The 25,812-nt window shown below is 47.8% G+C and overlaps 1 protein-coding gene across 1 annotated transcript in view; it reads left to right on the forward strand.

The window, feature by feature from the left end:
* Kcnk12 (potassium two pore domain channel subfamily K member 12) overlaps positions 1–25,161 on the forward strand; it is a 47,315-nt gene extending 22,154 nt beyond the window's left edge. The window contains exon 2 of the mRNA XM_034514235.2: positions 24,129–25,161. Coding sequence (XP_034370126.1) covers positions 24,129–25,030 — 902 coding nt within the window. The 3' untranslated portion in view covers positions 25,031–25,161. The remainder of the gene's footprint in view (positions 1–24,128) is intronic.
* The last annotated feature ends 651 nt before the right edge of the window (positions 25,162–25,812 follow it).

Genomic DNA, 25,812 nt, shown 5'->3' on the forward strand with positions numbered 1-25,812 from the left:
CAGGTCACTGATGCTTCATTTTGAAAATACTAAATGCCCCTTTCCACACCTCAGAATCAGACACAATGGGAGTGGAGGATGTCCCACCCCATGCCCAGCTCCCAGGGGACCATAGGCAGCTACAGTGTCTCATGACTGTTCATGGCTCAACCTCTGTTTAACAAAGACCCAACAGAACACATGCCTGGGAGTCATACCATGTCACCTTCTAGAGTGTTCAGCCTCAGAGCAGAAGTCCCCAGCAACTCAGCAGAGCCTCCCTCACTTTCAGATTTCTGATCTGAGATCCCCAGGTGATGTCATCAGAGATTCCCCAAGGTGACATCACCAGAGACCTAGAGAGAGGCTCAGCCACAGTGGGGTCCCTGATGGAGTTCTGACCCCACCCTACCAATTCCTCACACAGTCACCTGAGCCTCAGACTGTACATCTAAAAGCAGGACAACAGCATGGTATGTGTGAGAAATAAACATGTATTAAAATCTAAATCCACAAAGGCCATTCAAGTGTCAGTGAGGGAGGTGTCACAGGCCAATGACTCAGGTTAAAAAAAGTGTAGCTGTCACCTGCTCTTGTGCTGATGGTGATTGGTGATGGTCAGTGGTAGCAGGCAGTGTCAGCAGTGTCGGCAGTGGTCTGTGGTGGTCAGTGGTGGTTGGCGGTGTCAGTGGTGTCAGTGGTGTCAGTGGTGGTTGGTGGTGTCAGAGGTAGTTGGTGGTGGTCAATGGTGGTCAGCAGTGTCGATGGTGGTCAGTGGTGTCGGTGGTGTCAGTGGTGGTCAGTGGTGATCAGTGGTGTCAGGGTGGTCAGTGGTGATCAGTGGTGGTAGTGGGGTTAGGGTCACCATCTAATGCCCTAGCAGCTGTGTATACATAGATGCCTCAAGGGTTGGAGACATGGCTCAGCAGTTAAGAGCAGGAGACCCAGGTTTAGTTCCCAGCATTCCTGTGATGGTTAACAATCATCTATAACTTCTGTTCAGGAGGATCTGGTGCCCTCTTGTGGCCTCTGGGGGCATTGCACACACATAATGCACAGACATTTGCAGGCAACGAACACAAAAATAGTTTTTAAAAAACTTCTACCTCGGGGCTGCAGAGATGGCTCAGTGGTTAAGAGCACTGACTGCTCTTCCAGAGGTCCTGAATTCGATTCCCAGCAACCACATGGTGGCTCACAACCATCTGTAAGGGGGTCCGATGCCCTCTTCTGGTGTGTGTCTGAAGATACACAGTGTGTTCATATAAATAAAAATAAATATCCCAGCACTTGGGAGGCAGAGGCAGGCGGATTTCTGAGTTCGAGGCCAGCCTGGTCTACAGAGTGAGTTCCAGGACAGCCAGGGCTATACAGAGAAACCCTGTCTTGAAAAACCAAAAATAAATAAATACATACATACGTACATACATACATACATACATACATAACTTTAAAAAAAAAAAACTTCTACCTCAATTTATTCCTTTAAAGAGATTATAGTCACATGCCAACCTATGAATGGACCGAGTGGGTGTATTTTGTTGTCTTTTTGGGGAATTGAATCTTAGGTGATACAGGCTGACACTGAACTTGCTATGTACCCAAGGAGGATCTCAAACTTCTGTTCTTTCTCCAGTAGCTCTCCAGTGCTGACGTGATAGGCCTGTGCTACAATACCTAGTTTATGCAGTGCTGGGCATTGAACCCAGGACTTTGTGCATGCTAGGCAAGCTCTCTTCCCACTGAGCCACATACCTTTATTCATTCAGAAGTGAAAGTGCCTTCCGTTAGCTGGTATAGAAACCTAGACACTTTTTCAGCCTGTTCTGACTTGTGACTCCAACAGGCACTGGCTATGCTGGAAGGCACCAGCAGCCTGTGTACCCTCTCTTGGCACTGGTCCTCTCCTTCATGCCATGCATGGTGGACTTGTATGGTCACTGTGTGCTGGAGGTTGCAACCCCGTAGGCCTCTGAAAGCTCATCCTAGCTACAAGACTCCAGAAAAAGACGTGGGTTTTAGAACCCACTCAGGAGACCCTGACCTCAGAGAAGCAAATCAAAGAGTAGGGATGTGGCTGACATTATGACCCATGTCTGTCATTTCAGCCCTTAGGAGATGGAGGCAGGAACATCAAGAGTTCAAGGCCAGTCTGGAATACATTCGATAATGTATCAAAAGAACTGGAGGTGGTATCTAATGGCATTTTACAGTTTATTGAGATACAAAGAAGTTCATTTGACAAGTTTTTATTGCATTTTCCTGTGTGGTTGTGTATGTGTGCACACACAGATGTACTACATACAGCTTGTGTGTGGAGGTCAGAGAACAACTTTCAGGAATTCCTCCTCTCTTCCACCATGTGGGTGCTGGGAATTTAACTCATCCCATCAGACTTGGCAGCAAGCAGCTTTACCCTCCCAGCCATCTTGCTCACCATGTTTATTATTTTATCTGGGGTTTCATTCTGTAGTCCAAGCAGGTCTCAAATTCAAAGCAATCCTTACGCTTTGGCCTCCTGGGCATTGGGAGTACAGGCATGTGCTGCCATACCTCACTAATTTTTAAACATTTTATTGTATACATTTCTTTAATTTTTTTATTATTTTGCATAAGTATCTGGGGGTTGGGTCTTAAAAGACAGCACATTCACGAAGGTCAAAGGACCACTTGCTTGCGGTTGGTTCTCTCCTTCCACTTTGTGTGTCCTGCCTGAGGATTGAACTCAGGTCATCAGGTTTAGCCACAAGCACCTGGACCTGCTAAGACATCTCATTGGCCCTAGACTAATATCTTTATTTATTGTGTGTGTGTGTGCCTGCTATAGTAGGAACATGGGGGCCAGGAGACACTCTCAGAAGTCAGATCTCTCCACTATATAGGTTCTGGGGACTCAAATTTAGAGGCAAGTGCTTTGTCTGCTGTGTCATCTTGCCAGCACCTAGACTCATTTTTTTTTTCAAAGTAAAAATTTTTTTGTCCTATTTATTGAGAATCTTCTAGGTCCTGAGATTTATAGTGAACCTAAAAGACATAAAACTGGACTTGCTTGCAGCAGCATCTGTCCTTGGGCTGAGCAGCCTCCATCTACCTGCAGGAGAGAGATGGTCCAATGGTGACAATCTAGAAGAGCCAAAAGCAGATGACCCATCTCACAGGGGAGGCTATTTCTTTGGGTATAAACATCCCCCTGCAGTTAGTGGGATAAATATAAACACAGCCTCCTGACCAAGGCTCTGGAATGAAGCTTTGCATCCCGGGCTCCCTGCTGCCTCTACTGCTGCTGGAAACAGTAGCCAGGGCTGGCCATGTGGGCTCCTGCAGCCAGCCAAGCTGCCAGCCCACGTGGATCTGGTTTGGTTCTGTGACATTGTAGGCAGGAAGGTCTCCCAGAATGTATTAACTTCTCACAGTGCCATTGGCCAACACTGAGGTCAAGGATTTGGTTTCTCTGTAAATCTCGTGTCTCTCTGTGTCTCCCTGTGGTTGTCCCTCTGTGTGTCTCTAGGCCCCCATTGCTTCCTTTAACAGGATCACATGAGGGTCTCTTTGCTGCCTTTGTTTATCTCAAAGAAGCTATCTACTGATACAGCCACATTCAGAGTGCTGGGACGCCAACAAAAGAAGTGGGCACAGTCTAGCCTGACATGGGCCTCAGAAGCCTGTGAGCACAACGTGGCTGCCCATCAGCAGCTTCTGTAGACCAGAGAAAAAGAATTAGGCAGAAGGATGATGAAGGAAACTCAGAAATGATGGTGATGGTGATGGTGGTGGTGGTGGTGGTGGTGGTGGTGATGGTGGTGGTGGTGGTGGTGGTGATGGTGGTGGTGGTGGTGGTGATGGTGATGGTGATGGTGGTGGTGGTGGTGGTGGTGGTGGTGATGGTGATGGTGATGGTGGTGGTGGTGGTGGTGGTGGTGGTGGTGGTGGTGGTGATGGTGGTGGTGGTGGTGGTGGTGATGGTGGTGGTGGTGGTGGTGATGGTGATGGTGATGGTGGTGGTGGTGGTGGTGATGGTGGTGATGGTGATGGTGATGGTGATGGTGGTGGTGGTGGTGGTGGTGGTGGTGGTGGTGATGATGGTGGTGGTGGTGGTGGTGATGGTGATGGTGGTGGTGGTGGTGGTGGTGATGATGGTGGTGGTGGTGGTGGTGATGGTGGTGGTGGTGGTGGTGGTGGTGGTGGTGATGGTGGTAATAATAATGTGAGAAACCCAGCATAGCAGCAATCCCTTCAGGCTGCTCTGCCATGGGGATGGTCCTGGGCAACAGGGAGTCCAGGACTCTATAGTGATAATTTTTTTTAATTTTTGTTTATTTTAAAAGACAGAAATATTATAAGAATATGTTTTCATTTTAATCCAAGGAGGAGGAGGACATGGGGCTGCTTTGCAGCTCCTATGGTTTGCCTCATGCTCTGACAGACATGTGGTTTTGTCAGCTGCAGATAGTTTCTGCAATTGTGTGATGTTTGGAATCTGGGAACTTTCCAGATGATATATATGGTGGTTTGAATATGCTTGGCCCCTGGGAAGTGGCACTATTAGGAGGTGTGGCCTTGTTGGAGGAAGTGTCACAGTGTAAGTGGGCTTTCAGGTCTCCTAGTGCCAAGACTCCACCCAGTTGGAAAGAGACCCTCCTCCTGGCTGCCTTCAGTTTAAGATATAGAACTCTCAGAGCTCTTCTCCAGCGCCATGTCTGCCTGGATGCTGCCATGCTTCCCACCATGATGACAATGGACTGACCCTCTGAAACTGTAAGCCAGTCTCAATTAAATGTTATCCTTTTTAAGAGTTGCATTAATCATGGTGTCTCTTCACACAGCAATGAAAACCTCACTAGGACAGTATATAAATGCTACGACACTAAGGGTGGAGTTGGTGGTTGTTGGTAGTTTGTGGGGTTGATTGCAGTTTGTTAGTAGTCATGCTCAAAGAAAGCAAAAGAAAGAAAGAAATTAGCTTCAGGGCTCTCTTTCTCTCTTCTTTCTCTCTCTTTCTCTCCTTCCCCTCCCTTCCCTCCCTCCTTCTTTCTCTCCTATCTAGTGAAACCGAAGAACAAAAGGCAGGAAAAAGAGGAATCCACAAGATGGCAAAGATCAGCTACAAGCAGGGACCACCATTGGCATGAAAGTTAAGAATAAAAATGGAAATTTTGACTTCAAATACTGTAGAGAAAGCAGCAGGGGATGAAGGAATGATTTTTTTTTTTTCAAAACACCAACAAAATTTTTGTTGAGGTTGCTACTGCTGGGATATCCCCCCACTTTGCTCCCAGAGTGGATTTCTGTTTTTTTCTCTTTTCTTTCTTTCTTTTTTTCTTCATATATACTGTTCTTTAAAAAGATTGAAAGAATGGCTGACCAGTTGGAAAAATTGCAGGTGGAAATGAAGAGGCCTGAGAAACAAACAAAATGGCTGAAATGAGAAAACAAAAGGAGGCTACTCTACACTCTCTTTTCTGAAAGGGTTGCAGAGTTGTGCAACTGGAGAAGTTGTGGGCAGAGGAGATGCTCTTGAGGAGAGAAAAGCATCAGAAAATAAGAGAACAAAAAGGTTCAGTCCCAGAGACTGAGCAAGACAGCAGCAGTTTCCTACAGGTCTCCCTCCCAGTGACATACAGTATGTACCTGCCTGCTAATGGTGTGGAACAAGGTTAGAGGAGATAGAATGGGGTCCTGCAGAAATGATAGATCTAGGCATTTTTTAAAAGGCTATGATTTCATATGTGATACACTCGCCTTATGTGAACAAATTTTAAATAACTGGGCTACTCAAAACAGATTTATTCTCCAAGACTAGAAAGGATTATAACAGCTGTACTACAGGCTGATCCACAGTTGCAATGGTTAACATTGTGGAGGGAAGAAACTGTGAATATTGAACAATTAAATAGAGTGAGGGGAATGAACATAGTAAAAGACCAGTTGCTGGATGCTGGGTGGTACTGTGATAAACAAGATCAAATGCAATTTGATAATGTTGTTATAGAACAATGTTGTTTGGCAGCTTTAAGAGCTTTGTGACAAAGTCAAGGAGCCTGGGAAAAGCTCCACCTCATTTACAAAGATTATACAAGTCTCTGGAGAAGCCTTCACAGATTTTTTACAAAGATTAGTCTCAGCTGTGAACAAAGCCATATCTGACTCTGACACAGGACAGGTGTTGATAGAGACCTTGGTGTTAGAAAATACAAATACCAAATATAAAAGCTATTAGATTATTAAGGGGGATCAGCACCTGTGGACAAATGGATACAGGATATAACTGGTTCTAACATGTATTATGCTAATATAATAGGTCAAGATATAGCTAGAGGTCTCCAATATCAAAATATCTGGTGCTTCAATTTGGGGAAATACAGTCATTATTGAGCTGTGACAGACAAAGCCCTAAAGGTCTCAGGTCTCAAAGTGCCCTGTGCTTTAATTGTGGGAAATTTGATCTTTTGCAACAAAATTGTGAACCATTTTTCTAAATGTAAACCAGAAAGAAGGCCTAGGCTTCCAGGGGTGTGCCGGCAATGTGGCAAGGGTTGCCACTGGACCAATGAGTATTGGTCCAAAAGAGATATACAAGGTCATTTCTTACCATCAGAACGGCCTTAGGGGCCTGACTCAGCCCTCCCACACCACAGCAAAAAGTACTAGCGATTTCACTCAAGGAGTAACATGCAGACTGAACAAGCTTCACTCAGCTTTGGAGATTTAATGCATACTTCTGCAGGGACACAGACAAACATCTTACTCTATCCCCTCCAAAAATCAATGTTATAAAAATAGCAATTGGAGTTATGGTCCTTTGCCCTCAGGGACAGTAAGGATAATCTTGAGAAGAAATGGATTGACTTCCTGAGGATTCATTGTGCATCCAGGAATTATAGATGAAAATTTCAAAGGAGAAATTAAAATTATGGCCTACATAAAGAGATGCAATTTAACACAGGTGATAGGATTACTTAGCTGCTGCTGTTTCCCTCCATCAAAGAAAGACAAAGCTGCTCCAGTAGAAAGAACAGGAGAGGTCTCCCAGAAACCTTGGCTACTAACCCAAAAAGCACTTATTTTATGGGAAATGTCTGTTTATAATTTCCCTGTACACACAGTTAATGGCTTCAAGCAGGAGGGTGGAAATGTAGTGACATTTTTAGAATTTTGGGTTCTTTAAAAAACCACAGAAATATTATAAGAATGTGCTTTTGTTTTAATCCCAAGTGTAGGACACAGACTGACCGTCAGGAGCAGCTGACTATGATTTGCCTTGTGCTCTAGCAGAAGTGTGGTTTTGCAGCTACAGATAGTTTCTGTAATTGTGTGATATTTGGAATTCTGGGAACTTTTAAGAGAGAATACAATTGCTAAAGCCCTCAAGAGACAGGTTTGGTGGTTGGTAGTCATTTGTGGGGGAGAGGGATTGGTTGTGGTTTGTTAATAGTCAAGCTCAAAGAAGAAACAAAAGGAAAGAAATTAGATTTGGGGATCTCCACCTCTCTTTCTTCCCTGTATCCTTCTTTTTCTCCTACCTAGTGATGGGGTGAATGGAGGAGGGTAAAGGATGGGAAAAAGAAGAACCCACAAAATAGCAAGACCAGCTACAGGGCTCCTTAAAAGGATGAAAGCAAGCAAGCATCATAGGAACCAATGCTTCAGGCACTGAGGAAGGAATTTCATGGACACTTAAATGTGGGTCATGGACAGTAGTATTCTTCCTCTGGTTTTTCAGAAGACAGAAATGGTTTTGAAATGGATGCCTCTACTATCCCTTCATGAAGGCAGAAGAGCTAGCATTAAATCATAGGGAAGGCACTCCTGTAGTCTACAGACTATTTTCTCATATGTTTTCTACCCACCTGTCTTAGTTTTATGTGATAAAATACCCTAACAATAGCAACTTTAAGAAAGGATTTATTTTGGCTTGAAATCTCAGGTTATAGTTCATTGTAGGAAAATCAAAGCAAAAACTTGAAGCATCTAGTCATATCCACATTCATGAGAAGAGAGAAGTCAATGCATATATGCTTATTTGTGTTTAACCCCTCTCAACAGTGCAGGGTCCTGGATGTAGGGAACAGTGCATCCCACAGTGGGGTGTGCATTCCCACATTAATTAAAACAGTCAAGACACAGATGGCATTTGCAATGGCTAGAGAGATGGCTTAAGAATTAAAAGTTGGTACTATTCTTGCAGAGGACCTGAGTTTGGTTCCCAGCACCTGCTTTAAGCTCTAGGGGATCTGATATCCACTTCTGGTCTCTACAGGCACCTGCTCTTGTACACATATCACACAGAGACGCATAAACATATAACTTATGAATAATAGAAATAAATATGTTTTTTTAAAGAGATGACATTTGGAATCCTCACCAGAGGGACTCTGCCTATCATTAGGCTCTCGGGTAGGCTCTCCTGAACCCAAAGTTGGGAGCTAGTATTCCTCTCATCCCAGACAGACACTCAGCGCCTTGGCACGACAGTCTCACCTCATGGCTATCACACAGTAGATTCTTTATAACATTACAAAAGCTAGTAATAGATAAGCACGTAGGTTAGCCAGAAAAAAAAAAATGGCACCCTCACCTATTGTATCTTGGGCAAGCTAGAGGCCTGCCCAGTGTGGCCTGGCCTCCCTACTTTGCCCGTGCAGGAAATCAACCTCAATAGGAAGCAAATGAATCATATTTATTAATGTCTACTTTCTACTAATACTCTGATAAGTACATGGACTGTTTGTCTGATCCTCCCAACCTGTCTCCATCGTACAGACAAGGAAATGGAAGTGTAGCATGTGGCTGGCTTGCTGAAGTTCCCAGTAAAGCATGGTAACTGGGTGGACCCAAATCCCTGACTCCAGGGCCTATGGTTTGGCCATCATGTCCCAATATATGAGTGCTTTGTTCTGTTTCTTTGTGGCAAAGTGGCACTCCTGGTGTGTGGGTGCCCTCAGATCCCCAGGAGGTGCTCCAGAGCCCACCATCTCTCTTCTCTCATGCCCAGAGCAGGCTGCTTCCCAGCTGCCAATCCTGAGAGAGCTCTGAGGTTTCCATCTTACTTTTTTGTTGTTTGGCTTTATTTTAGCTTTTAGTTTCATTTGGGTTGTTCTGATTTGGATTTGTGTCATATAGAAGAGGATGGATTTGAGCTCCAATTCCTAAGTGCTGGGACCACGTCAGCTTGTTTCTCCGTGTTTGACCTCCTACCTCCTTTAGAGTCTACGTTTGTTCTCTCCTGTTTGTAGCCTTGAGTTGGTTCCTTTAGCTCCTCCTGAATATAGTCGTCTGGATCTCCTCTTTATACATGCATATGCCCATATATGTGTGTATGCACACTCATAAGCACACTTACACACACACTTTCAAACACACGCACATACATAACTCACACATGCATATGTGCATGCATACTCACATGCATGCACACACATACTTACACACACACACAGAGAGAGAGAGAGAGAGAGAGAGAGAGAGAGAGAGAGAGAGAGAGCGAGAGCTATTCTTGCAATTTTCTTTTAAAACTGAATGAAATTCTCAAAGGAAAAAATGTCACCTAACATGTTCAGTGCCTCCACTGCTGCTTGAATCTCCTGGATGTCTTTCTCCTGTAAAGTCATTAGTGAGTGACTCTCTTACTCCAGCCAGAGAGGGACAGGCCTTCCCAAATCTTAGGTATCTGTGTCACCTGGGAGTGTGTCAGGAATTTGCAGGTGATCTCTTTGCCCCCCTTTCTCTCTCTCTCTCTCTGAGGTCTCATGCCTCAGGGCCTCTGCTCAAGTTGCTGATGGCCCTGGGACACTCTCATCCAGATGCTGCTGTCTTCTGAGACCTCCACTGACCCACCCGACTTACCACCACAACTGCCTTCTTCTCCCTTCCCTTAGCACCGCCCCCACTGCTGTTTATTCTGTATGCTATAGCACTCAGCTCCATCACACTGGTAACATACCTGCATATTGTTTGTGGTTTGCCATCCATCTTTCACACTTGGCTGTAAGTGTCATAGAGCAGTGAACCATTTGTTTCACTGATGACTCTCACGGTCCTAGACCAGTGCTTGGCAAACTCTAGGCCCTCAGGAAGTGTTTGGTAGATGGCCACAGTTCCTTCATAGTTTCATCCCTTTCCCCTCTGCTTGCTGGGCATCTACTCAGACCCAGAGGCACCTCCTCCAAGAAGCCCTTTTCCTCCTCTCAGAGCTTCCTGGCTTCCCATAGCATCTCCTTTGCAGTAATTTCCGTAGGTAACACCTTCACTGTCACCAGGCAGGACCTTAGAGTACTATACTAGGTCTTCTTTACTGGAGATGGGGATATTAGCTGAGTGGTAGAGCACTTGCCTAGCACATGCGACATTGTAGGTTCAGTCCCCAACACTGCAAAAGGACAAAAGCAAGAACGACCCCCATTTGTACCCAGAAATGTGAAATATTTATAAAAGCATACTCTCAGCACCCAGAGATATGCTCCCCCTAGGAAAAGAATGCTTATGTGCACACACCTGCACATGCACCAAATGAAGCAGACACTGAGGTGGAAGTTCTAGAATGAATGGCAACCCACTGGATGTTGCCGTGGACAATGAGGACAGAGCTGTTTGGTGATAGACGAACACAGCTTCCCAAAGCCAGAAGCCAGCTTGGTGCTCACAGATGGGCTATGCTGCCCTGCGACTGAAAAGAACTTCACATCAGAGGAGCTCACTGAACAACCATAGCAGAGAGAGCTAAGAACAAAGCCCCATAACCAAGTCCTAACATAGACCACAAAATGAATGTCTGCCAGACCACAAGGGCAGCCAAGTGTTCTCTGTCTGGCTTTTTGAAGCGAATGGCAGTACTCTGTGGTTCCCATTTGCATGCTAAGAATGATTCAGGTACCCATCTTAGGCTTGCTTGACTCCTTGGCAACGTCCAGATTAAAGCCCACTGCCTTCCCCCATCCTCAAAGTCAAGCCCAGATCACAGGATCAGCCCTCTCAGGTTCCTCTCACAGACATGCTCCCATGTTGTGCCATGAGCCCTTGTCACAGTGTGACTGCAAAGCCAATTTGTTCAACAAGTGCTTTCCCAGTGTCGTCGGTGGTTTGTCGATGTTATCGGTCACAGTCATCCTTCTCCCTTCCTTCAAGTATCAAGACCACAGCACACAGAGAAGCAGTTCAGCCCAATGCCCAAGAAACACTTTAGAAACTCGTTAAAGGAACGTAACACAGAAGCCATGATCTTGGAACAGTATCTGCTGGTGACCAACAGAGTCAGAACTATTCCCCCAGGATGGGAAGAAGCCTGGAAATCGTGCATCCTTGTTGGCCAGACAGGATGGAAAAAACACAGATCAGAAGCATTCACAGACACCATGGGACTAAACTCCGGAAGAGAAGAAAGAACTGCTCCGTGGGCTGGTGAGATGGCTCAGAGGATAAAGACATTGCTGTCAAACCTTAGGATCTGAGTTCAATTCCCAGGACCCACATGGTAGAAGGAGAGAATTGACTCACACAATTTGTCTTCTGACCTCCATACTCAGGCCATGGTATGCATGTATCCCCAATAAATAAATTGAAAAAAAAAAGTAATAAAATTTTCAAAACGTGTCATCTGGTGATGAGTCAATTCTCAAGGTGAGGAGTACAGGAAGTGTACTTCACTGCTGGTTATGGAAAACAGTTGGAGCTCAAACAGCCAGAACAGGAGTAACACTGTCAAGCTGTGTTTCTGGAAAACCCACGTGAGGTGAGGCAGTGTTCCCAGGCTGTCTCTGTGCTCACTGGGAGAGGAAAAGGCTGGTCAGTGAAGGAGGAGGAACAAGGCTTTGAAGAGCCTTGTCCAGTGCTTTATTCTATGACCTTTACCAAGGTCATTGACAGCTTCAAATGTTGGCCCCTGTCTTAGTCAATGTCCTGCTGTTGTGAAGAGACACCACGACCACAGCAACTCTCATAAAGGCAAACATTTAACTGGGGCTTGTTCACATGTTCAGAGGTTCAGTCCATTATCATCGTGAGGGAAGAAGCATGGTGGCATGCAGGCAGACACGGTGCTGGAGTTTTACATTTCAGCAGACAGCAGGAAGACAGAGTGACACTGGGCCTGGCTTGAGTATCTGAAACCTCAAAGACCACCCCCAGTGACACACTTCCTCCAATGAGGCCACACCTACTCGGACAAGCCCACACCTCCTAATGGCACCATTTCCCTAATGACCAAGGATTCAAATCTATGAGTCTATGGGGGCCGTTCCTAGTTAAACCACCACAGCTCCCATCTCCTTCCACCCAGGAGACAGCAAACTCATTCCACAGACCCAGGGTAGCACCCTGTCCACGGCAAACTTCCAAATGGTACGATCAGGTGTGTGTTCTGAAGTAAAATCACAGCTTTATTCTTTTACCTGCAGGCTGGGGGGTGGGGCAGGGATGCGTTCACAGAGACAGTGGAAAGGCTTTGGGTGTCACAAATTGTGCCCTGTATTCTGTTTCTTCTTTCATGCATGTTCCTTTCCCAAGCCTGTATGATAACTGGATTGTACCTCCAAAAGCACTAATGGAGCACTAGCCTGAGGTTCAACCTACTTCCTATACAACGAATGGTCATTAGCTTTCCTGTTACAGTGACTGAGAGCAGAATTCGCTTTTAGAATCAGCCCAGCCTAGGTCCTCAGCTCAGCCATGACAGTCCCACCCCTGCTGACCCCTGCCAGGCTCTAAGGGAGGCTCTGAGCTGACACACTCTGAAGTGATACAGTAGTTGCTTTGATGGACCTGTCTGTCAGCCTCTGGACTGGGCTTGTCAGCAGCTGACAGGACAAACCAGGACTCTCTGTGGACCCTCCTGGCTGAGTCTCTGGAAGCAGCTTTAAAGCTGTGGGTCTGTTTTCCTTGTGCCTTCTTGTGTACTATGAGCAGCCAACAGACCACCATCTGTGGGGGTTGCTGACAGATGTAGAACACCATAGTCAAAAAAGACCAAGACTGTGCATGTGCATCTCTGTGGGTGACCAAGGCATCCCTAGAACTTGAGAGCTAGCTTTTAGGGTCTTTGTCCCCTCTCTCCTTAAGTATCACATCTCCTCAGCCTGGACACAGAAGCCCTCAAGGCAGCCTGAGGCTACACAGGGGGCAGGGAGGACTTCTCCACTTCTGTAAAGACCTGGCTGAGTGGAGTTGAACCTTCCACTATGAGCAGACTTCTTTGCCTTCTAGAACCATGGTGTTTAGGGGCTTCCTTCTCCCATCCCTTCTCTGTCTCTCTCTGTCTCTCTGTCTCTCTGTCTCTTTCTCTCTCTGTGTCTCTCTCTGTCTCTCTCTCTCTCTCTCTCTCTCTCTCTCTCTCTCTCTCTCTCTCTCTCTCTCTCTCTCTCTCTCTCTCTGGGGCAGCCAGACTCTTCCTGGTCATCCCTGGAGCACCATCAGAGTGTTCTGAAATGGGAAGATCAAGGAGCAGGCCTTAGCAAGCAGTAGGACAATGATGCACCCAGCTGCTTCTAACCCTGGTCTCTTGCTGGCCACACTTCTGCCTCAGCCAAGGCTTTATCTGGTTTTAGGTTCTGCCTCTGCTCAAAGTCTTGGGCTGAGGCTGGGGTTCTGCTCTTTTGATGGGGGTGCAGGAGAGGCGGTGATCTCATCCTTGAAGGAGATTAGTCATCAGAGAGACAGGGACAGAGCTGGGGGGCAGGATAGAGCCTGACTATGTAAATGAGTCATCTTCCCTGCCAGCTCCACAGGGCCTGCGTTTGACAGCAGCTCCCCAAGAAAGGTTGTGAAGCAAGAGCTACCCGGAGGCAGGAGTAGTTAACCAGCTTTTAATAACTCATTTTGTTGAATGATTTCTGGTGAGGAGAGACGAGTTTAATCCCAGAGACAAGACACAGAGTGGGGGTTGAGCACAGCCACAGCAGGAAATCTATGCCAGGGCACAGAGCTCCAGGAATTGCTTTTTGCTCACAGCTTACCAAAACCTTTCTCATGTTGAAAAGCACTGGCCTAGCTAGAAGCTGGGCTGTGGCTCGGGGGTAAGGCGCTTGCTGCGCATGCATACATGGACGAGGCTTGGATTACATCTTCATCACCAACAAAGAGAAAACACTGGCCTGCGCCATGGGATTCAGTCCCATTTCCCGGCTTCCCTGGCCTCTCCGTCTCCCCAGCCCTCAGCTTCCCACCATAAAACAAAGAAAATCATCTTTTGGGTCCCAAAAGGCAACCCTGCCTAGGATGATGGGAGGCACTTCTGTCACCAAACACTGAAGTGAGACAGACAGTCACCCTTGCACTCACAGGAGAGGTCAAAGTCAGACACCCCTGCTTTTCAAACTGGCCCAAGCACAAGCAGCAACTGACACGGAACACAAGGCTTTGGTCACAGCTTTCCCACCAACATCTACCTACCGATTATCTATCATCTACCTATCAATCAATCAATCATCTATCATGTACCTATCAATCAATCAATCATCTATCATGTACCTATCAATCATCTATCATCTACTTATCATCTACCTATCATCTATCTACCTATCTACCTACACCTCTCCATCTATCTACCTATCAGATATCCATTGATCATCTATCTTTTGATATTGACAAAGTTGGTGCTGACCTCTGCATGGACCTCCTGCCCAGCAAAGAGCCCAGAGCTGGCAGTGAGCACAGAGGGGAAACTGAGGCTCAGCGGTGAGCGCAGAGGGGAAGCTGAGGCTCAGCGGTGAGCGCAGAGGGGAAACTGAGGCTCAGCGGTGAGCGCAGAGGGGAAACTGAGGCTCAGTGGTGAGCGCAGAGGGGAAACTGAGGCTCAGTGGTGAGCGCAGAGGGGAAACTGAGGCTCAGTGGTGAGCGCAGAGGGGAAACTGAGGCTCAGTGGTGAGCGCAGAGGGGAAGCTGAGGCTCAGTGGTGAGCGCAGAGGGGAAGCTGACCTCAGTGAAGGGAAAACGGTCCAGTCCGGTCCATGATGAAGCCAGGCTGAGCTTGTTTCCGGTACCCAGATTCCTATGTAACTTTCAAAGTGCACTCTTCTCATACATCTGCCCTGAAGCACTTTAGCTGTGATATAGGGATCATGTTTCGCCCAAGGTGTTTCCCACGAGGCCCTTCTATCACTGCCTAGCCTCCATGGAAACCACACCTTCCTTCTCTGCTTATAACCACAGTGAAAGATTGGCACTGGTTTTCTTGGAGGGAAAAGAAGAGGATACAGAGAAGCGGTTGTCTGTGCAGTCTCACTTGTAGAGGGAACATCACGCTGGCTACCACAGACCCTGCAACACTACGAGGTGACTAGCAGCCTCCCAGCGTTCTCCTTTTCTTTCCCCACAGATTTACATACTTCAACAGCCTCTTGCAAGCGCCAAAGAGCTGACCCCTACATGTGCCCCAGACCCTGTGTTCAGCTCCTAGTAATGGCATGCCTTTCTCAATCCTGGTGTTTGGCTACTACGCTCTTGAAATTCCAGTCTTCAAAACTGAGCACACCCACTGGGCTTTCCTGGTCACTCCAGCATGCTGGGGAGGGGGAACTTCCTTCAGGAGGCGCTACTGTGGATATACCTGGCAGCTGGGATTGTGTATGGGTTGCCCAGGTGATGCTGCTGTGTCTAAGCACTGCCACACTGGACACAGCCTTACTTATCTTCCAAACTTTCTCACATGCATCTCTCTTCCCTTGTCTCATCCCAAGTTCTTCCAGCTACGAACATTATCACCTGTGCCATGATCTTGGGCAAGTTACTAACTTCAGCATCTTTATCTGTTGGGTGGACCCCATTTATGAGTCTCACACATGGGTATGATAGTAATTCCCACCACAGACCATCCAATCGAAGGAGTATGGATACTCTCAACTGTGTATGTATCAGAAGGAATTTTTAAAAGCTGCCAAATAATGTATTGTAAGATGCATGACAATTTGAGACATGTTAAAATGTACAGGGTGATCGGGCAGTGGTGGCACATGCCTTTAATCCCAGCACTTGGGAGGCAGAGGCAGGCAGATTTCTGAGTTCAAGGCCAGCCTGGTCTACAGAGTGAGTTGAAAAACCAAATAAATAAATAAATAAATAAATAAATAAATAAATAAATATGTAGAGGGTGGGGAAGGCTGTGAGTTAAAATCAAGGAAACCTGTGGGTGCCCTAGAGTTGTGGCAAGGGTTAAATGGATTGCTAGGCACTTAGCACAGTGCCCGGGGTTGTGAAGACTCAACTGGCATCTGGGGTCCTTTGCCTTCCTCAGGTCCAGCCCTCTTGTGAGCTCTTCTGTCAGTAACCTTTTTCAGCCCTCCTTAACCCTGGCTTTCTCAAATTGGTTCAAGCTTATCAAGATAGTTGGTTGTCCACCCAGGAGAGTGACAGAGAAGGCTGACGTGTTGCAGTCCTGAAATGCCAGGTCTGCTGCAGCTTGTGCCCTGGGAAGTCTCTGATCCTGTCTTTCTCAACTGACAAGACTTCATCCATGGAGCACAGCTGAGAACCTCTTTCTTCTCTCCTTTTTCATAAGTTTCTTTATTTTTATTTCATACATGTTGTATTCTGCCTGAATGTATCTGTATCTGTGTGTATCATGTATCTAACTCCAGGTCCCCAGGAACTGGAGTTACAGACAGTTGTGAGCTGCCATGTGGTGGTTGGGAACATAGCTCGGGTCCTCTGGAAGAGCAGCCAGTGCTTGTAACCACTGAGAAATCCCTTGAACCCCCTCCTTTCCTCTCTTATGGAGTCAGGCTGTGTTCCATCCACAGTGCAGCCCCCTCACTTCACAGCTCACCCCACATCTCCTTCTCTTCTGCTCCCAGACAAAGAGACTCAGCAGAGCTCATCCTTGCATGAGCCTTGGAATTCTTGAGAATTAAATTTGAATGTAACCAGTTCAAGTGTGTTAGGGTACGGTGGTGCATGCCTACTTCCAGTACTTGTAATCCTGGTCCTGAAACAGGGGAATTGCAGAAAGTTTGAGGCAAGCCTGGGTCATAGAGCAAGACTGTCTCAAAACTGTGTCAAATGAGATGGTGCTGTCAGGAAAGGCTCCCTACGGAAGTGTCATCGAGACAGATGGGACTAGCAAATCAAAAACGCAGGCCCTACAACTCCGGTTCTACTTCACACAGGGAACTTTCTTTTAGTAAAAATATGCCTGCAGTGGAAATTCTAATTAGCTCTCTACAGCTGGACAGAGTCCAGGTAAGAAATCCTCCAAGATATCTACTGACATATTAACTTAAATTTAGCATCATAATGACTTCAGTTGTTGTATAGCAGATTCATATGGAGATAGATATTTGTTAAAATGCCAATTACTGGGCACTAATAGAACCCCTGGAATGGGTCATGTCCTGGAATCTTCACTGAAGTCATACAGTCAGCTGCTTGTAACACCCTGATGGTTAAATCATCCTGGAGAAATTCTTAGTGGCATTTTTAGTCTCAAAAGCATACCAGATTGAACTATAAATTATACCCCTTCCCCCAGAGTCAACAGTGCAGCAGCTCCTGGCAGAAGGTCCAAGAGGGTAAAAGGGCCAAGTCTCCCATTGCCTAGCCCAGTGACAAGAGCACAGGCCCCAGGGCAGTGCAGCTTCTAACAAGTGGGTCCAGCAAGCACTGTACTTCCGTATTAACTTCCTTGCCTGTGTTCAGGCAAGGTTGGGGTTTGGTTACACCTCTTCACAGAGTGGCTGGATAGGAAGAGAGTGTCAGTGTCTGGTGTGTCACATAGAGACTGTCACCCAGGGGCACATGATGTCCATTAGCAGTGTCTTCTCTGTCTTAGTCCCAGGTGCCTCAAGCTAAACTCAGGGGCACTGTCAGCAGGGCAGCATTTGTGAGGGTAGCAGCCTCACATCTCTGTCAGAGTGACATACCAAAGCCCTGGGTGACTGTTCTTGCAGACTGGGATGGCAGATCAACTGTGACTTAAACAACACAGCAGCCCTGGTGTGAACCTCTACAGGGTGTGAGTCTCCGTGGTAGGGGTTGCTTCCTCTGTGCCTGGGGCTTCAAGGTCCTTCTCCAGACTCAGTCTGGATGCTCGTGAGCTGCCTGGGTTTGAGGGCCCTGCTACTCTACTGAGGAAGCAATATCTAGGCTGGCTCCTCAGTCTTTCCTAGTGCCCAGAGCCCTGAGTGTTAATGGGGAAGGAGAATGTATCATTCCCTGCCTTATCTACTGAGCTGAAATATCTATGGTTTATAAGAAAGTAAGGGAGAGAAGTGAACCCAATGAGCAAGACAATAAGAGAGGTGTTCAGTGGCTGTCCACTGATCAGCCAGGGACCCTCCAGACCTGCTGTCACCTATGTACAGAGAGATCCACAGTGTACAGTCATTGCCCTCCCAGGTAGTTGTGTTGAGTACAAACCGAGCAAGGGCCACAAGAATACTCCAGCACAGATTCTGGCCCTGCTATATGTAGTGACAATAGGAACATGTTGTGCACAAGTACACTGGTATTAAAGGCCACTTATCTGGTATTGGTCATCTTGCTGGGGCCCTTGGGAGGTTTGGCTGTCAAAAAAAGAAGCCAGATCCATACCCTAAATCCAAGGGCTAAAGGAGGGTCTCAGTGGAAGCCAAGAATCCAGACATGGGGTGGGGTGGAGGGTTAGGTATCTGCCCCCCTAACTGGAGGGTGGAAGAGAGACAGTCTTAGTCATATGGAGCAAGGCTGACCTGTGGGGACCCAAGGGGAGAGATGAGTACCCTGCCTGTGGTTATCCAGAAGCAACAGATATCTGGTACGCTACGCGAAAGCCATGGGTCAGATCTTATCTAAATGACCAGCTTGTGTCATCCATGCAACAGAGGAAGAGAGGTGGCACCACCACATGTCCAAGTGAGGTGGTAGCCCAGATGTATGAAAGCCACAAAGACTCCCAGCACAGAATCATGACACTTAGGGCAGATATTCTTCTCCATGCCTCCCCTCTCCCTAGACGTGGGACTCCAGCAACTGCTTCCCTGTAACTTGAAGTTTCCTCTAAAGAGTGGGGCCTGCCTCTTTATAGGTTGTAGAGACACTATGAGCTGATGCACACTGGGCTGGCACAGTGTACAGAGCAAATTTAGTGGAACTGGTTTGTTAAATGAACCAACACAGAGAGTGGCTTTGTTTACTTCTACTGTCTTTAAGAACTTCCTTTTGCATCCTTAACAGCATCTTCCACAAACACCAGAGTTTTTGGTAGCCTTCCCTTTTGGTTTATCTTTGAGTGCCACTTTTGAGATTGAGACCCATCCTCAGACACCAAATCCGACCTTCTAGTTCACCTCCCCTCAAAGTTTAGCCACAGTAGCACTGGAATCTTGTCTTGTGTCACCAGGCCCTTAACATCCTCTTTTAGCTCTTGCTGGTGGGCTACACTGCCCACTCCAAGAGCAGGCATGCCCTTTCTTAGAGGCCTGGGTTCAATTCCTAGAACCAACCAATCAGCCAATACTCATGACCAAAGAACAAAACAGAGTGAGAAAGGTTCCATAACATGCTTGCAAGGACATGCCCACCCTGGCCTAAAGGCCCATCCAAAGGTTCCACAGCCTCCTAATAGTGCCTACGGATCAAGCCTATGATTAATGGGGATGTGGGGGATGCTCAGGACCTAACCAAGCCAGGTACAGTGGTGAATGCTTATAAGCCCATCACTTAGGCTGTAGAAGCAGGAGAATTAGGAGTTCAAAGCCGTTCTTGGATGCACAGCAAATTCGAGGCTAACTGTACTAAATGGTAAGTTGCTCCCCACCCTTGAAAAGATCCCAGCAGTAAACCAGGCACAGTGGCATGCACCACCCACAGGGAAGTGGAGGCAGGAGGTGGCCTTGGATAAGATCTAAACAAGCCAATCTACACCACTGTCTTAGAGTTTTATTTCTGTGAAGAGACACCATGACCAAGGCAACTCTTACAAGGACAACATTTAATTGGGTCTGGCTTACAGGTTCAGAGGTTCAGTCCATCATCATCAAGTGGGAGCAGGGCAGCATCTAGGAAAGGAATGGTTCAGGAGGAGCTGAGAGTTCTACATCTTCATCTGAAGGCTGCTAGCAGAATACTGGCTTCCAGGGAGCTAGGGTGAGAGTCTTAAACCCATGCCCACAGTGACACACCTACTCCAACAAGGCCACAGCTATTCCAACAGGGCCACACCTTCTAATAGTGCCACTCCCTGGGCCAAGCAAATAGAAACCTTCACAACCACCTTTGAGATAAAGGCTGCTTTCATCCTCCCTAGTCCTTTCCTGCCTGGGCAGCCTCCCCTGAATTGCTACCCAAACAGCTGCCAATACAGCCTCAGACCCTGAGGACACTGTCTAGGTGTCCAGGAGTGCTCACTACAATCCACTGCATCATCCACGAGAGTTCCTGCAGTCCCAGCACACACCCAGCCAGGAGGAAGGCCACACCCAGCTAGGAGGAGAGCATCTGAAGTCCAAGGTTCTCTTGACAGCTCCTCATAACCATGAGTGTCCTAGGGGTAGGGGGAGGTGTCTGCACACAATGAGTCTAGTACCTCAAATCCATCTCCCACCGATATCCAAGATAATCTCTGGCCTAGGAGACACCTAGGAGTGTGCCGGGGGTGGGTGAAGGGTCCTAGTTGTTAAACCTGTTTTACCTATTTAATAAACCCAGCATGGATAGGCATGTGTCTGGCTGACTTGCAGTCACACACCTATAATCCCAGCAAAGATAGAATAAGGGATCCAGAGTCCAAGGTCCATTTGGTTACATAGTAAATCTAAAGCCATCCTAGACTACATGAGACCCTCTTGCAAAGAACCACAGCAGCAGCAGCAGCAGCCCCCCAAAGAGGAAAAAGAATGAGAAATTCCTTCTCAGTTTTGAGACTTTAGCTGAAAGACAGAATAACAGGAAAATCCAATTCAGCATTCTCTTAACAAGAGTAAGCTCCATTTTTCCAGGCTTAAGATTTTCCATGTCTTTAGGAATTTAACAAAGGAATTCCTCCACCGAGGTTTTGTTTCCCAGCTTAGGCAGAAGCAGTGTTTTGTGACAAGTGGAGGTGGCAGTCTGTTTTTAGACAAGCTGCAGGCAAGTCTCTCACTGCCCATCCTCGCTCACCAACAGTGAGGGACGAGGGGCAGATCAGGGAGCTCAGTGGTAGAGCACTGTCCAGCCTTGTCCTGCTGGCTGTAATCTCCAGCTGTGATAAAATAAAATAAAACATCCCATTGGTTATCTCTCAAACTAATAAAACAGTCCTCAAGCTTAAATAGTAATTTATAACAAAAGGAGATTAAAGCCTTCCACTTGTAACACTCTAAAACTCAAGATATTTTTTTCTTAACACAGGACTGTAAGAAAACACAGAAAATACAGTTTAACACACTTGACACAGCTAGAATATGGGTACATTTTGAGGACCCCCGCATGTAAATCCCTATCTCCTTCACCCTCTCCCCAAGAAAGCCTAAACTCTTATAATTTGATCAGTGAAGTAGGCATCCCTAAAAAAAATTATTATATTACTAAAGTAGATTATTTTCTTTTGCGTAGAGCTTCTTTTGTTCAATGTTCTTTTCTGTGATGTTGATAATATTATAAATATCTATGGCTTGTGCTTTTTTTCTTCAGTGTGTGAGGTTCTTTTGTAATGAGCAGACCATGGTATAGGCCTGTTGCTGGACAGTGGCTTACCAATTTAGGACTTTAAACTAAGAGGTATTTGAGTGCAGGTGCCCAAGGCTTTGAATGCCAGAGGTTTTTAATCCTCCTGGAGCCAGAGTTACAAGTGGTTGTAAGCCACCTGATGTGGGTGCTGTAAGTGTTTCTGCTCGGATGAAAGGGTATCCTGGAACTCAGAAGCCCAGCATCCACACAGCGCTGAGATGGGACAGTGTTCCAATAGAAGGGCATCCTTAGGCACGAGAGCCCAGGAAGCACAGAGCTCTGAGAAGCCTCCTCAGCAGAGGTGTTGTAGCTCCCAGGGAGGAGGCTCTCGGGAGCCTCAGTTCTGGTCCACTTCTCCCCTTTCCAGTGCTTATTGGCTTCTTCCAATAAGCAAGTCACACAGGGCAGCAAATCTCATAAAAGAGATTTATTGAAGGGTCCAGAATGAAGAGCCAAGTCCAGGAATGGCGGGCGGCCTCCGCTTCCTGGAGTGGACAAAGGCGGGGCTTATAGAGGATTTCTTAGTGGGTAGGGCTTTTCAGGGCAAAGATTTCCAGATTGAGGATTAGTGGGACTTCAAGTCCCGAGTTTGTGGAGCCCAGGGATTGGTGTGTTCAAGGGTTGGTGGTTTCTCGTACTCAGAGATCAGTAGATTTTTGTGGGAAGCTCAGGGATTGGTGAGGTTTTCTTGCTCAGGGACTGGTGGCGCTTTTTTTTCCACCTTATTTTTCTTTGCATTGGGCCCATGGATTAGGTGGGAAGTCCCTCCCAGATACAGCTGGCTTTGGCTGAGGCACCATCTTTGTTGAGCTGCTGGGGAGGCTGGAGAGAAGGTTATACCACTGTGGACAGCTCCTGTGATGTCTGCAGACTAAGGAGGAGTCCCGGTGCTGACATTTTTACAGAAGCCCCCATTTCAACAGGCACCACCATTGTAGCAGCTCCTGCGGGGGCATTCTTACAGCAGCCATAGGCTGCAGCTGGAAGGAGGGGCCGTTGCACCACTTAGTAACTACAAGTATGCAGATATGAACTGCTGCAAAAGCAGTATGTGCTCCTTCAGTCTCCAATCTAGGACTTCCTAATTTTACTTTATTTTGTTTTTTGAGACAGGGTCTAGATCCTAGGCTGGCTTCCATCTTACTATGTAGCCAAAGATGATTTTGAACTCCTAATCTTCCTGCCTCTACCTCCTAAATGCTGGGATCACAAGTGTCTGTCATCACGCCTGCTCTGTACGCCCCACACACACCACGCTACATACAGCACTGATTTCTTCGTACACCCAAGAACTTGAGTTTGGCTTTAGAGTATTGTGAATTTCTTCTTTTAAATTCCTGGGCAAACCACTAACATTTTGTTTGTTATCGTTACTGTTACTTGCTTTTTAAAAATTCTTTTGTGGCCAAATTTGGAATGCAAAGAATCAACCATCTTTCCCAATGAGCAATATCATAGGATTTTCCCTGAACTTCAGTCAGTAAGCATAAGATGAACAGGCAACTTGGGCATTTCCTCCAGGGACTCAAGAACATGATTGGCATCCAAGCTTAAGGGATTTGCTCTGCCAGTGGTAGGTGTATGTTCTCGGGCATAACTGAGGAGATATAAGTCATGTGGGACAAAGTATTCTTGACTTCTTCCTAGAGCTGGCCTACTGCACAGCAGCACACAGGTTTTCCTTTTCCGCTGGGTGAGATGTGGACATGTCTGATGATGCTCAGGCAGCTCAGACTCCAAGAAAATCAAGAAAGCTTTCTCCCCAGCCGTGGCAGCCAGGCTTTCTGTGGGAATACATTAACAAACCCTTTAAGGCCTGGCTTTCAACAAGTGGACAGGTTACCTCTTAATTACAAGGGTTCAAAGCACTCACCCTGAGCATAGGGCAGACCTTCCAGGACAAAACTCCATCCACACACTGGCACCACAGCGCCCAGCAATACCAAAGCATTTCCCCTTGGCCATGACGTGAGCAACAGTGACTGATGGATGGTGTTCCTGGAGAGGAACCTGAAGCCCAGCAGCAGATGTCAGATTTGCACTCAGGACAACTGGTCCCCAAATGATCCTTGTGTGGACTTCGTAAGTGAACCGGTGCTATCAGGCCATTGTCTCTCACTGGTCTCAGAGTAAGCAATCCCGATTACAAGATGTTCTTCTGGAAGTCCAGACCAACAAGCCTGTCTGCTGGACAGAGTCCATAGAAAATTCAGTTAGGGGAGCAGGTGTCATTCGTTGGTTTTGTGGGCAGCTCAGTGGTTTGCATCTGTGTACCTGGTGCTGCTCAGTGCGTCCTGTCAGACCCCTCCTAGTACACATCCGCCCTACCCGTTGTTTAAATACCCCCAAGGCAAAGGGCAGAACTCCATCTTGTTGGGATTCGCCATGATCCAGAGTCACCAAAAGAGGGAACCGTCTAAGTTCTGTCCTGCCCCCACCTGACTTAGGTCGGTCAGCAAATTGAGTTAATTCCACATCTGCACTCGCCTGCTACACCACACGCGACCACCAACCCTCGATGACCCTGGCTGTTATCTCCACAGGTTTCGGCATGACCACCCCAGCCACCGTGGGCGGGAAGGCCTTCCTCATCGCCTACGGACTGTTCGGCTGCGCGGGGACCATCCTGTTCTTCAACCTCTTTCTGGAGCGGATCATCTCGCTGCTGGCCTTCATCATGCGCGCCTGCCGGGAGCGCCAACTGCGCCGCAGTGGCCTGCTGCCCGCCACCTTCCGCCGCGGCTCCGCGCTGTCGGAGGCCGACAGCTTGGCGGGCTGGAAGCCCTCGGTGTACCACGTGCTGCTCATCCTGGGCCTGTTCGCCGTGCTGCTGGCCTGCTGCGCCTCGGCTATGTACACCAGTGTGGAGGGCTGGGACTACATGGACTCGCTCTACTTCTGCTTCGTCACCTTCAGCACCATCGGCTTCGGGGACCTGGTGAGCAGCCAGCACGCCGCCTACCGGAACCAGGGGCTCTACCGCCTGGGCAACTTCCTCTTCATCCTGCTCGGCGTGTGCTGCATCTACTCGCTCTTCAACGTCATCTCCATCCTCATCAAGCAGGTGCTCAACTGGATGCTTCGCAAGCTGAGCTGCCGCTGCTGCACGCGCTGCTGCCCGGCTCCCGGCGCGCCCCTGGCCCGGCGCAACGCCATCACCCCGGGCTCCCGGCTGCGCCGTCGCCTGGCCGCGCTGGGTGCGGACCCCGCGACTCGCGACAGCGACGCCGAGGGCCGCCGCCTGTCGGGCGAGCTCATCTCCATGCGCGATCTCACGGCGTCCAACAAGGTGTCGCTGGCGCTGCTGCAGAAGCAGCTGTCCGAGACGGCCAACGGCTACCCGCGCAGCGTGTGCGTCAACACGCGCCAGAACGGCTTCTCCGGCGGCGTGGGCGCGCTGGGCATCATGAACAACCGGCTGGCAGAGACCAGCGCCTCCAGGTAGAGCGGCCGCCCGCCCCCAGCGCCGCGGACCCGGCCGGGACTGCACGCCGCCGGGCGGGTTTGCTTCACTTCTCTCTGAGATGGCGCTTTCTTAATCTTTATCCAATAAAATGAAACCAAAAAACAACCACAAAACAAACATGTTTTCTAAAGAAATACTATTGGGCCAGGCCTGACGTTATCAAGGGCATGTTTTAGATGAGACTGTGATTTTTTTTTTTTTTTTTTTTTTTTGAGTCTCCTCTTGGAGAATCGTGGCCCCCAACAAATTTCCCCTCCAGGAAGAGAAAAAGTGGCACCCCAAATCCCCTGCTCCGCGCCAGTGCATACTACTGCAAAGAGAGTGAGTGCATCCCTGGCCTTCGCAGACAGGCACTAAACCCTTCCCCATGCACATAAGCAGCTGGCAACCCCAAAGCATATGGTGCCGCCTTTCATGGCTCTGAATTACCTCCTCAGCCTTTAGAATCCTGGCCCGCCTAGCAGCTTCCTTCTGGTCGTCAGAAGTGATATAGTCACAGTTTTGACAGGTGGGGGTGGGGTGAGCCATATGTTGCCTCCCCGTGTATATATATATAGAACAGCCACTACACACAGGGAATGGTGTAGTATTATGCAATTAGAGGAAACACAGCACCCACCCGCGGTCGGCAGCACATCCCCCCCCAACTTGGAAATTGCAAATGGTAAGGGGTTTAGCTGGCCTTTCTCAGCTAGTCCACTTAGTAAGTTCTGCTTGCAGAAGCCCAGGGGGACCTGCAGGGAGGCGTTCTCTGACTGAGA

This window comes from Arvicanthis niloticus, chromosome 11 (genome assembly GCF_011762505.2).
Source record: "Arvicanthis niloticus isolate mArvNil1 chromosome 11, mArvNil1.pat.X, whole genome shotgun sequence".
Lineage (NCBI taxonomy): Eukaryota > Metazoa > Chordata > Mammalia > Rodentia > Muridae > Arvicanthis > Arvicanthis niloticus.